Consider the following 13,532-nt stretch of genomic DNA (forward strand, 5'->3'; position numbering starts at 1 on the left):
GCTCTGATTTTAGTTATTTCTTTTCTTCTGCTGGGTTTGGGGTTAGAATGTTCTTCCTTTTCTAGTTGCTTAAGATGTCCCATTAAGTTATTGACTTCCTCTCTTTCCATTCTCTTGAGGAAGGCTTACAATCCTATAAATTTCCCTCTTAGGACTGCCTTAGGAGTATCTCACAGGATCTGATAATTTATGTCAGATTGTTTTGTTCCAAAAATTGGCAATTTCCTTCTCATCTATGACCCAGTTATCATTCAGCATAAGGTTATGTAGTTTCCATGCCTTTGTATAAGTATGCATATACCTGTTATTGATGAGTTCAACTTTTATTGAGCGATGATCTGAGAAAATACAAGAAATAATTTCTATATTTTTAAGTTTGCTGAGTTAGCCTTGTGACCTAAGATGTGATCCATTTTGGAGGATGTTCCATGGGCTGATGAGAAGAACGTGTATTCAGTTTTGTTAGGATGAAATGTTCTGTAGATGTATGATGAAGTTTAAGTCCAAAATTTCTTTGCTTAGTTTCTTATTGGAGGATCTATCCAACACTGCCAAAAAGGTATTAAAATCTCCAACTATTATGGTGCTAGAAGATATTAAATTGCTCATGTCTATTAGGGTCTCCCTTATAAATTGAGTAGCATTCCGGTTAGGTGCATAAATATTAATAATTGAAATTTAATTATGTTGAGTCTTTCCCTTAACAAATATGAAGTGACTATCCTTGTCTTTCTTTACTTTTGTTGGTTTAAAGCCTAGTGTATCTGTAAATAAAACTGTCACTCCTGCTTTTCTCTGATTTCTATTTTCCTGGATTACAGATGCCCATCCCTTCACCCTGAGTCTATATTTATCCTTTAAGGTAAGATGAAGATTCTTGTATGCAGCAGATATCTGGTCTGAGTTTTTGTATCCAGTCAGCCAACCTGTGCCTCTTAAAAGGACAGTTTACACCATTCACATTATTTGAGAGTAATAATAAGCCTGGTAGTATTTTGGGTGTCCAATAGTTTTTTGAAAGTCCAATGGACATTTTGAATCTTTTCACCACTGTGGAAATTGGGTTTTGGTCAAGTAAAAGAATATCTAAAATTAGGTATGATAATAGGTCCTATAGTAAAGTTGTGGTTCCAGTAAAATATGTGAGCTCTACAAAAAGAAGTCTCTCACCCACAGTCTGGGGTAGACCACAGAGAGGTAACATAATCATGTCTCAAGAATAAAAATGACTTCAAGATATACCAAAGAACTAAAAACAATGTGAGGAGAGATTATGAGAAGCTAATTAGAAGAAAATAATTTGTCAACTATGGCTAAAAAATGTTAAGCAAGAATTTTAATCAAATACATATTTCAACATGCTGCTTTAATATTACCTTATATCATTAGCTATCCCGTGATAGCATTCTTTTGCCATATTATATGGTCTTATAAAGAATGCTCAGCAAACATTTAGAAGCTTTAATTTGTCTTGATACCTCATCCAAGGCAGACATGCCTTAAATTCTACTCTAGTGATGGCTTCACTTTTTTTTTTCTTTTGTGTGCTAACATAACGTCTTGCCCTGTGACCCAGGCAGACTGCGGTGACATCTTCATAGCTCACTGCAACCTCGAATTCCTGGGCTCAAGTGATCCTCCTGCCTCAGCCTCCTGAGTAGCTGGGATTACAAGCATGTGCCACTGAAGCAAATTTATTTTTCTGTCTTTTATAGAAATCTGTTCTCACTCTTGCTCAAGCTGGTCTCAAACTCATGGCTTCAAGTGATCCTCACTCCTTGGCCTTCCAAAGTGCTAGGATTACAGGCGTGAGCCACCACACTCAGCCAATGCTTTCATTTTTAATGCATGTGAAACCATATTTGCCAACCATAAAACATAATAAAAATCCAACAATAATAATTAAACATTTATATAGTAGTAGAGTAGTATAATTAATGTAATAATCCATGAATAAGAAGAAAAATGCTGTTTTTTAATACTTACCACAAGCCTTAGAAGCAGCAATACAAATTTCTTCTGCAACATACTCTCCAGTTGGAAACTTTAGGTAATCTCCCTCAGCTCTCCCAAGGGAATGGTAAAGATACACCTGCAGGACTGGATCTATTTGCTTCACAGAACTGACATTTCCAGAAATATCACCATTTTGATGTACAGAAGATGTGGATGCTCTTTCCATTTCTGTCATTGTAAGGCAAGCCATTCCCATGCAGAGTCTTTTTCAGAACATTTGCCTGTAAGAGAAAATGATAAGGTTACAGATGAAAGTGATGTTGATAAGGTATCCTTCATACACAAAAAATTCTTCTTGACAGAAATGACTTCATCAAATCCATTAAATTTTTTTTACGACATCCTCTCTTTTTATTTATTTTTTTATTTTTCTTACATATACATGTGTGTATTAGGTTTCCCCTTTTGCCTTCACAGAATTAAAAGGCTAAATTTAATGACAATAATAATATTTAACATAAGGACTGAGAACAAAACCCTCATAAAGAATGAAAGATAAATACATTCAGAAAAAAAAATCAGACGATTGCTGCAATGAATAATAGTAATAATGCAAAGAAAGTAACATTCACATTGTCAGATAGAAGTATGTCTATTATAGAATACTTTGATCAGTTAACTTCTTCTTATATTATTTTGTTTTTTCCAAAGTCTCAAAAAAAGTAGACAACTAATATTTATAAATAAAAGATAATTTAAAAAAAAAAACAGATCATACCAAATCTTACAGACAATAGAAAAAGAAATACTTCAAAATCATTCTACTTAATCTGGATACACCTTATTTTAAAATTGGAGAAAATATATTATTGTAAAAGGGAAATTACAAACATATTTCACTTATAAATGAGGATGCAATATGATAAATAACATATTAACATGTTGAATTAAAAATTAATGTTTAAGTAATGTACTTTGGTCAAATTTAAATATAATTTATATGAGAATTAGTCACTATTTTCTTTTCTTTTTTTTAATAATCATTTACTACTTGTTTGTTACAGAGTACACAAGACAAAATACAAATAGCAAACAAATTTTTTTTCTTGTTATGTTTTTACTAAAGTCTAAAAAAAAGACAACTAATATATATAAATAAAAGTAAAAAATAATTTCTAAAAAAAACCAGATTACGCCAAGTCTTACAGATAGTAGAAATAGAAATACTTCAAAATCATTTTACTTAGTCTGGATACCCCGATAGTAAAATTAGAAAAAATATATTATTATAAAGGGGAAATTACAGACATATTTCACTGATGAGTAAGGATGCAATATGATAAACAACATATTGACATGTTAGATTAAAAATTGATATTTAAGTAATATACGTTAATCAAAATTAAATCCAGTTTGTGTGAGAATTAAGGATTATTATTTTTATATATATATTTTTTTTTCCCACACCCGCTCACTCCTTCTCAGTCTGATCTCCCCTTCCCCCATGCCCCACCATGTCATTAATTGTCATTAATTGTCTTCATATCAAAGTTGAATACATAGGATTCTTACTTCTCCATTCCTGTGATGCTTCACTAAGAATAATGTATTCTACCTCCATCCAGGTTATTACAAATGCTGTAAAATCTTCATTTTTTTGATGGCTGAATAATATACTCCATAGTGTACATGTACCACAGCTTACCAATCTATTCCTGTGTTGAAGGACATTTAGGCTATTTCCACGTTTTAGTGATTATAAATCAGGCTGTGATAAACAGCCTAGTACAAGTTTTAGTAAAAGTTTAATCTTTATAGTAAAAGTTGTTTCTTTTTCTTCTGGATAGATGCCCAATAGTGGGATTGCAGGATCAAATGGGAGGTCTAGGTTGAGTTCTTTAAGGTTTCTCCATACTTCTTTCCAAAAACGTTGTATTAGTTTGCAGTCGCACTAGCAGTGCAAGAGCGTTCCTTTCTCTCCACATCCACGCCAGCATCTACAATTTTGAGTTTTTGTGATATAGGCCATTCTCGCTGGGCTTAGATGATATCTCAGGGTGATATCTTAATTTGCATTTCTCTAATAATTAGAGATGAACAGCATTTTTCATATAGTTAGTAGCCATTTGCCTATCGGCTTTAGAGAAGATTCTGTTCATCTCTCTTTCCCATTGATGTATGGGGTTGTTGGTTTTTTTCTTGTAGATTAATTGAAGTTCTGCATAGATCCTGGTTACTAGACTTTTGTCAGATTCAAAATATGCAAATATCCTTTCCCATTGAGTAGGTTGTCTATTTGCTCTGGTTATTGTCTCCTTTGCTGTACAGAAACTTTTCAGTTTCATAAGATCTCATTTGTTTAGTATTTCTGTTGTTGCTATTTCCTTGGCAGTCTTCCTCATAAAGGACCATTAAATTAATAAATCTTGTGTACCATTGCATAAAAAGCACAGTGCATGAATTCACAATTATAAAGTTCCCACAGACAAAGATCATAAAATTCTAATTAACAAACTGAGGTTCAATAATATAAATATGTACCACTAACAAAGCAAACAAACACTAAACTCAGTTACAGACTGCAGAAGAGATCTCAAAGAGTGAGCTTCAAGACAGCTAACTAGAGCCATCTGGAACTCGCTTCATCCATAAAGAACCACCAAAACAGCAAGTAGATAATCACACTTCAATTAGATATCCACAAGAGAACACCGTCTTCAACAGAGAAGTGACAAGAAACACCTAAAGCAAGAAAGGAGAGGGAAGCAAGGTAGCCTGCTCAGCTGGGAGAATAGAGGGGCTCCCTAATGTGAAGGAGAAAGAGAGAGATCCCTAGTGATACACATTCCCACCATAAACTCTTACAATCCTAGCCATGAGAGAGCCCCATGGCCCTTGCAGAAACTGAGACTAACATAGGGAATTGCCAAGAGACCACATAATAGCATTGCTTAAGAAAGAAAGCTCACACCGTGTCCTACATATCCTCCAAGTTCTAACCATTTAGTTATAGCACAGTGCCATTTTGAGAGCCCAGCCCTCACAAGACTGTCTTCTGCTCTAGAGCCCAACAACCCCCACATCTCCACATCCCTGGAGCCTCAATGATATTCTTGTCCACAACCACCACTGCTGCTGAGTATTGTCACCAGGGCCGAAGCACAAGTCATTGGCCATGACCCTGACACTCCAGCAGAGGAGCCACCATGCATTTGCACACATCCTAAGTGAGGAGAGTTTTCTCTGCCTGCAGCCACTGCTGCTGCTGGCAATGATCCCACTATCCCCAGTCTCAAATTCATGGTTTTGAGTGATCCTCACTCCTCTAGGCCTTCCAAAGTTCTAGGATTATAGCCAGTAGTGGGGCTGCCACACATTCACAAGTACTCTGAGGATAGAATCCCTATCCACAGCCAACACCTGAAGCAAAGCACACACTCCCCAGCTGCCTGCCTACAGCTGTTCCCACACTAAAAGCAACCCTACCCTCCCTAGCAATAAGGCCATAGTGTAGCCATTATTGCCTTAGATATGGTTTGAATTTCATACCATTAGGCAACCAGGAAGGAAAAGCCAAGAAAATAACAGACCCAGCATGTTTAAGCCACTGAATCAATATCAGAAATCCATGTCATGAAACCACCTGTCTACAACCAACACCTTGTTACTCTAACTGATACAGTACAACAGCAGTCCCTCACCTTTTTGGTATGAGGGACCAATTCCATGGAAGACAATTTTTCCACAGACAGGGACCTCCAGGGTGGAGGGGGTGGGTAACAAAGCTCAGGCAATGATGTGAGCCAGGAGGAGCAGCTGTAAATACAGATGAAGCCACTGCTTTCCCACTGCTCACCTCCTGCTGTGTGTGGTGTGGTTCCTAAATTTCATGGAACACAGTTTTTCCATGGATAGGGAGTGGGGGATGGATGAGGGGCAGAGGGGGAGATAGAGGTCTACAGCAGTAACACAAAATAAAGGAAAAAAAGGTTTGAACCATCATACCAAAGCTTTTTATCTTTAAAGCTGGATACATTCCAAGACCACATAGTGGATGCCTGAAACCACAGATAATATCTAAGCTGAGTGCTGTCAACTGAAACATGTTTCTCTTCATATCTACCACTCACAATTTTAATCAAGCACTTATCATGTTCTATGGCCATAACTTTTACAGTTTGAACTGTAGCAGCAAAACACTTTTTTTTTTTTTTTGCTTCTTCACAATTCCACGAACAGAGATTTGTTCTTACTATAGAATTTAGCAACCTCGGCACATTATTTTTTTCTTTCCTTATTAAGAAATTTTATCTTTTCACTTAAAGAAAACATCTTAGGGTGGTGCCTGTGGCTCAAAGGAGTAGGGCACTGGCCCCATATGCCAGAGGTGGTGGGTTCAAACCCAGCCCCAGCCCAAAACTGCAAAAAAAAATCTTATGGCTCCTCTTTTGGTATATCCAAATTGCTAACATCATTATTCTTGCATCTGTTGCCATTATTAAGTAAAATAAGTGTTATTGATCTGTGATACAACAACAGTCAATGTGATAACCATGATGGCATACGTCACTAACAGGGAGGTAGGTAGCATAAACACTGCTTGGATGCATTGGACAAAAGGTTTATTCATGTCCTGGGCAAGAAGGATTGGGACATGGCACACAATTTAAAACTCATAAATTGTTTGTTTCTGAAACCAGGAACAGTGCCAGAAAAGAACCATAGATAAAGACTACTGCAGTCTAACAGTAGTAAGATCCTAAAGTGAAAAAGAAACAGTTGATGAAATTTAAGAGCAAGACTTAGTACTACCTGGTAACTAACAGAAGATGAAGAAAACCAGGGGAATTTAAAAAAACTGTATAGATTTCAAATTTGGGAGATCTGTGATACCTTAAAGAAAAATAAGGAAGTCAAAAGAAAATTGCCCCATGACATTGGAAGGTGTATAAAATAGGACACATTTTCATTTAGAAATGGTAGCTGGAAAATTATACCAGAATCTATCTGACAAAACATATGATTGGTATTTGCAAGAGTTCATGACAAGAGATGAAAATTTGTCAACTCTCCCCATTGATGTAATCATGAGCAGAAAGTAGGGGATAGGATTAACAGCAAACACACAGAATTTACTGTGAAGGGAGGGATGAAAATGATCTAAACACACATAAAATGCATTTACTATATATGAAGCACTATTACAAGTACAAACATAAAAAAAGAAAAAATAACTATTGAGTAAAGAATTACAACTTGAACCTTAGTTTTATATTCAACTTTACAAACCTTATTCTACTAGAGAAAATAGTATGATTAATCTTAGTTATTCAATAATGTATGGAATTTCAGTTGTACAAAAAAAGAAGTGGCAATTGTTTGTAACAGATAAAACTGCAAGATTTTTGAAGTTTATCTGCAATGAGATAATAAGCAACTTTAAAATTTTTTGATTTATCCAAAAGTACATAAAGTTTGAAATACTTCTTATAACTGGTTATACTCTTAATTCACACTCAGTTACATGCAGCAAAAGCAGATCTAAGAAGGAAGTGTATAGCAATGAATGCCTACATTAAAATGAAGAAAGATCTCAAACAATCCAAAAGTACACCTCAAGGAACGAGAAGAAGAATAGACTAAGTCCAAAGTTAGCAGAAATAAGGAAATAATAAACGTAAGAGCAAAAATATATGAAATAGAGATGAGAAAAATGATGGAAAAGACCCCTGAAAAGTTGAGTTTGTGAAGGGTTAGTTAAGTATTAAAAAGGAAATTTCCTAGAATTTTGCCAATTTGCGCTCACCATTGTTTTTGGATTCTATGCCTCCTTCTGGACTCACTAATAATTGGAAAATTATTTTTCCCTCATTCTCAAAACTCTATTAATTTTCCCCCAGCACTTTAAAGATATTACTATACAGTTTTCAGCCATCAATTTATACAAATATGAAGTCTGTTATCAGTACTAAGTGTTACATTTTTCCCTCTAGGAGTTTAAGATGTTTCCTTTACCAGCAATGATCTACAAAGTTATCTGCAGTGGTCTTAGTGTAGATTTACTTTTATTCATCTTGATCAAAAACCATATGCTTTTTACATTTTTTTATTTCAAAATATTAAAAGGTTACAAATTGTTTTTGTTACCTGGATAGCTTTTATAATGCTTAAGTCAGGACTACTGATGTGCCCATCAGCCAAATAGTGTTCACTCTACTTGTTAGGTACTTTTTTTTTTTTTTAATCCCTTTTCTCTTCCTTCTCCCCCTTTCTTGATTAACAGTTACTTTTTATTCCCTCTGTACCCATGTGTGCCCATTAATTAGTTCCAAATTACTAGAGAATACATATGGTGTTTATCCATTTTTGGGATACTGCCCTTAGAATAACGGTCTCTAGAGTTCTCTACAAATTGCTGCAAAAAACATCAATTCATCCTTTTTATGGCTTAGTAGTATTCCATGGTGTGTGTGTGTGTGTGTGTGTGTGTGTGTGTGTGTATACATACACCACATTTAGTTAATCCACTCATAAACTGATGGGTGAGGGGTAGGTTCAGGAGTAGGGTCAGAGGCAGCAGAGAAGGGTCCAGAAGAGGAGAAAAGTCCAGTCTAGGAATTGGAAAGGCTTTATTTTGCAGAGAAAGAGAAAAGGCAGAGTGGAATCTAACCAGGCGTCAGATTAGCTTTTACACATTTTCAGAAAGCTTTTATTATCCTTTATCAATAGGGTTGAATATGGAGGGGGGTTCCCAGAGGGAGTCATCCCTTCTGCAGGGACACTAATTTTTGTACTCAGAGCAAATTTATGAGTTATCCCTCAATTGGCCAGCAGCTGGGGCTAGAGTAAAAGTTACTATTCTATTGTTTCCCAGGAATACTGGTCTTGAAGATTTTCAGGGGCTGGGGAGTGGGTTTTCTGTGATCAAGCAGTTTGGTTTCTGGCCTGCTTTTTCCTACCAGCTATTTCCCAAAATGGTTGTACTATTGTCAGGGCCGTGAGGATTTCTTTACCACATGGGCACTCAAGTTGATTCCACATCTTTGCAATTGTGAATTGTGCTAAAATAAACATTCAAGGGTAGGGGTCTTTTTGATAAGCTGGCTTCTCTTCCTTTGGGTAGATATCCAGCAGTGGGACTGCTGCATCAAATGCTGAGTGTCTATTTATTTCCTTGAGGAATCTCCATACTGTTTTCCACAGAGGTTGCACCAGTTTTTAATCCTACCAACAGTGTATAAGTGTTATTTTCTCTCTGCAGCCATACTAGCACCTACTGCTTTTTGACTTTTTAATAATAGCCATTCAGACAAGGGTGAGAAGATACCTCCTTGTGGTTTTAATTTGCATTTTCCTGATGCTCAGTGATGTTGAGCATTTTTTCATATGTTTGCTGGCCATTTATCCAACTTCTTTAAAAAAACATCTGTTCAGTCTTCTGTCTACTTTTTAATGGGGTTGTTTGCTCTTTTCCTGCTTATTTGAGATTTTTGTACATTTTGCATATTATTCCTTTATTTGATGTATAGTTTACAAATATTTTCCCTCATTTTATAAGTTTTCTATTTACTCTATTGACTATTTCCTTTGCTGTGCATAAGCTATTTAATTTAATTAAATCCCATTTATTTATTTTTGTTGTTGCTATAATTCCCTTCAGGGTCTTAGTCATAAATTCTTTGCCTAGGCCGATGTATAGAAGAGTTTTTCCAATATTTTCTTCTAGAATTTTATGGTTTCAGCCTTACATTCAAGTCTTCTCTTCATCTTGAATTAATTTTTATAAATGGCAAGAGACAGTGATTGTGTTTCATTCTTCTACATGTGGCTATTCAGTTTCCGCAGTAACATTTACTGAATAGGACTTCCTTTCCCCAGTGTATGCTGCTGTTTGCTTTGTTGAAAAACAGTTATTTTTAGGGAAACCATTTTATATGAGTTTTTTTGTTGTATTCCATTGGTACACATCTCTGTTTTTGTATCACGACTATAGTGTTTTGGTTACTCTAATCTTGTAGTATAGTTTGAAGTCTGGCAATGTGATGCCTCCAGATTTGTTCTTTTTGTTCAAGATTGCTTTGGCTAATCGGGCTTTTTATCAGTAAATTATTTTTTCTAGATATGTGAAATATGACATCGGTATTTTGATGGGATTTCGCTGAACTATATACTTTTAATCTGAAGATTCATGTCTTTTTTTCTACTCCAGGAAATTCTCAACTACTATGTGTTCAAATGTTACTTCCTTGTTATTCCCTCTAAATTCTTTTAATAAAGAACTATTTTTTGACCATGGAAGCCTCTCAAGCTCATTTTCATAACCCTTAACAGCTCTTTCTTGTGGTGAGAAGTTAGAACAATGATTAGGTTGGCAAGGATGGGAGAGTAGAAGGGTTGGACGTGAAGAATGACTCTTAGGAGACATAGGGGGGCCTCTAGAGTATTGGTAATGTTCTTACTTTTTTTCTCCTTTGAGACAGAGTCTTGCTCTGTCCTCCAGGCTGGAGTGCAATGGCATCATAATAGCTCACTCCAAGAAAACCTCTTGGCTTAGCCTCCTGAGTAACTAGGACTTACAGGTATATGCCACCACACCCAGCTGACTTTATTTTTTATAAAGATAGGGGTCTCGTTATGTTGCCCAAGCTAGTCTCAAACTCCTAGGCTCAGGTGATCCTTCCCTTCCACTTCAGCTTTCCAAAGTGCTGGGATTACAGGCATGAGCCACATCGCTGGCCTGCAATATTCAATTTCTTGATCCAAGTCATGGTTAACACAAGTATGTCCTCTTCATAAACATTCCTTACCTCACATCATGCCAACACAAACACATAAACACTCTGTGGTCACCCTCATTGTCTAACAATTTGTGGTGTGCCTCTATCTAGCTTACCCAACTATCCATACATAGAAACAGGTTTTATTCCTGCCCTGAAGAGATAATTGCATATGGTGCAGATTGAGTCACAAAGCAAGAGATACTTAGCTCTATCTTGGTGTTCCAGTGTCGGCATGATCACGCCTTTCCAACCTGCAACATACCCAAAGCTAAACCAACAGGCAGCATTTGGCAGGAGGTTTCATTTCCAATAGCCTATTTAGAGGAAAGCAATGGCTGGCAGTATAAGTAATAAGACCCTGGACCTGCGTCTAATCCATATCATAGCTCAAGTGTAAAACTCCTAGTCTCTAAAGGCTGCTTCTAAACACAGAACCAAGCAAGCCAGAGTCTTTAACCCCTGTCACTATTTTGGATTTATAATCTATACATATGTTTGGCTTGATCTATTTTTATTCAAAAGTTTTTTGGTTTTCTTTTTATATTTTAATATGACACAATTATGGGTTTAGAACATAAAAGGATATTAACTGGCAATCACACTGCCTTACACATACACAGACACCCCAGAACTTCATAGACATTCAATAATTATTTTCTAAATTAAAATAAATTCAATCCTCCAGAAAATGTACCAAGGCTTTTCTTCAAAAAAGAATTGAAAGCATAACTGATTTAAATTGCATATTTTTCTGCAAGTGCATGGCAAGAAATGCTACAGATTACTGCTACAGTTGGTGTCACTGCTTTGATCTGTGCTAGTGTGCCAGACTCTCTATTACTTTTGCATTATCTATGTATACTCATATATCAACACAGTGAAAAGCAAATTTAACATCTTAATATTATGAAAATAATTTTGATTCTGTTAACTCCTTGAATAAGTTTCAAGGATTCACAGGCATCTGCCAAAGACCACATTTTGAGAACTTCCGCAATTCTACTCCTAGTTACAAACCCTATAGAAACTTATGCCTATGTATACTGAGATACATTAAAAGAATATGCCTATGTGCACGGAGACACATTAAAAGAATATTTATTGCACCTCAGCCTTCAATGGCAAAAACTGCATGTAACTCAAATATCACAAAAATGGGCAAATACTTTGGTACATTCACTCCAGAGAAAACAAGGTTGGACAAGGAAGCACGAAACTTGTTCTAGAAAAAGTGCTACATACCTCATTGCTAAACACCACTATAGTCACCAGATGGACAAGGGGCATACTTTGAAGGTGACTGTAGTGACATTTAGCAGTGAAACATGTAGCCCTTTTTCTAGGATGAGTTTGCAAACTTAATTGTCAGACTTCGTATGGTAGCTCTGATGGCTATTCCAGAAAAAGAGTTCCAAAATTTCTTTGATTGATGGACTAGGCACTGGAGTTGGTACATAGCTTCCCAAGGGGAGTATTTCAAAGGTGATCATAGTGATATTCAGCAATGAGGTGTGCAGCACTTTTTCTAGGATGAGTTCGCAGACTCTCTGACCTCATATACTCCTCAGTTGTTAAAATAAATGAACTATAGCTTTATGCAACATGGACAAATATTAAAAACATAGTGCTATGAAAATAAGTTGTAGAACACCACAAGTTGTGAAATATCTATATTTTTTTAAGAGATAGGGTCTTTGTCTCCCAGACTGGAGTGCAATGGGATGATAATAGCTCCCTGCATACTCAAACTCCTAGACTCAAGCAATTCTACCCCCTTAGCTAAGTCCACAGGTGTGTACTACCACACCTGACTAATTTTTTCTTTTTCAGAGGTAGGATCTTGTTATGTTGCCAGCCTGGTCTCCAACTCCTGTACACAAGCATTCCCCCTACCTTGAGGCCCTAAAGTGCTGGGGTTATAGGTGTGAATCACTATGCCCAGCCAAATACCATTTTGATAAATCTCAAAAAATACGCATAACTGAATAGTATACTGTTTGGGCATACACATGTGTTTATAAAAAAGCAAAACAAAAAATCAAAATCAAGTAACTGTGAAACTCAAAATGCAATGGTTACCTCTACAAGATAGGCAGGCAATAGCTAGAGAGAAATACATATGTAGGTGCAAATTACTGGTAATATTCTAGTTCTTGGGATGGGTTGCATTATCATGGATGCTTAATATATTATTCTTGTTTGGGGTAGTGAAATAAAATAAATATTAATAACATAAAATTAATCAAAGTAAATAAAATACTTAAAAATACACTATTCTTTATAACTCACATGTAAGTTACATCTATTTTACAGGATTTTCCCTTGCTATATATAATGATATGCACAAATCTTAGGCATACCACGCAAAGAATCTGGACAATGGACATACCTGTATAGCTCAAAGTCATACAGAAATTATCGTAATCCCAAAGTTATTTCATGCTCCTTCTCCATCAATCCCTAATCCCTGTTCCTACCACTGGAATGGCCACACCTATTCTGATTTTCTCCCACAACAGGTTAGATTTTCTTTTGCTTGTTTACTGTCTTGCACTACTACAGTGAAAGTGCCTTGAAGGTGGGAACCTGGATCTCTTATTTACTAATGCACTCTTACCTACCTAAAACATAAAAGTTGTTGACTAAATAAAGAATAAATAAAGGCTATGATGAAGTTTAATCAATGGGTTGATTAATAAATTTGACGAATACAGAGTAAATACGAGTTACATATTTTAATCAATCCATCCCCACATATCAAAAACCCAGTACCTGGAAAATGTGAAATTTTAAGAT

At 35.9% G+C, this 13,532-nt stretch overlaps 1 protein-coding gene across 3 annotated transcripts in view; it reads right to left on the reverse strand.

The window, feature by feature from the left end:
- The window catches only part of JAK2 (Janus kinase 2), a 131,728-nt gene that overhangs the window by 81,028 nt on the left and 37,168 nt on the right, over positions 1-13,532 (reverse strand). For 2 of the 3 annotated variants that reach the window (XM_023508131.1, XM_003782901.3), the window contains one exon: positions 1,987-2,237. In XM_023508131.1, the coding sequence (XP_023363899.1) occupies positions 1,987-2,212 (226 nt within the window). In that variant the 5' untranslated portion in view covers positions 2,213-2,237. Of the gene's footprint in view, positions 1-1,986; positions 2,305-13,532 lie in introns of those variants that run through there. The other variant, XM_023508128.1, reaches the window with a different exon arrangement.

This window comes from Otolemur garnettii, unplaced genomic scaffold (genome assembly GCF_000181295.1).
Source record: "Otolemur garnettii isolate 467f Iridium unplaced genomic scaffold, OtoGar3 scaffold00006, whole genome shotgun sequence".
Lineage (NCBI taxonomy): Eukaryota > Metazoa > Chordata > Mammalia > Primates > Galagidae > Otolemur > Otolemur garnettii.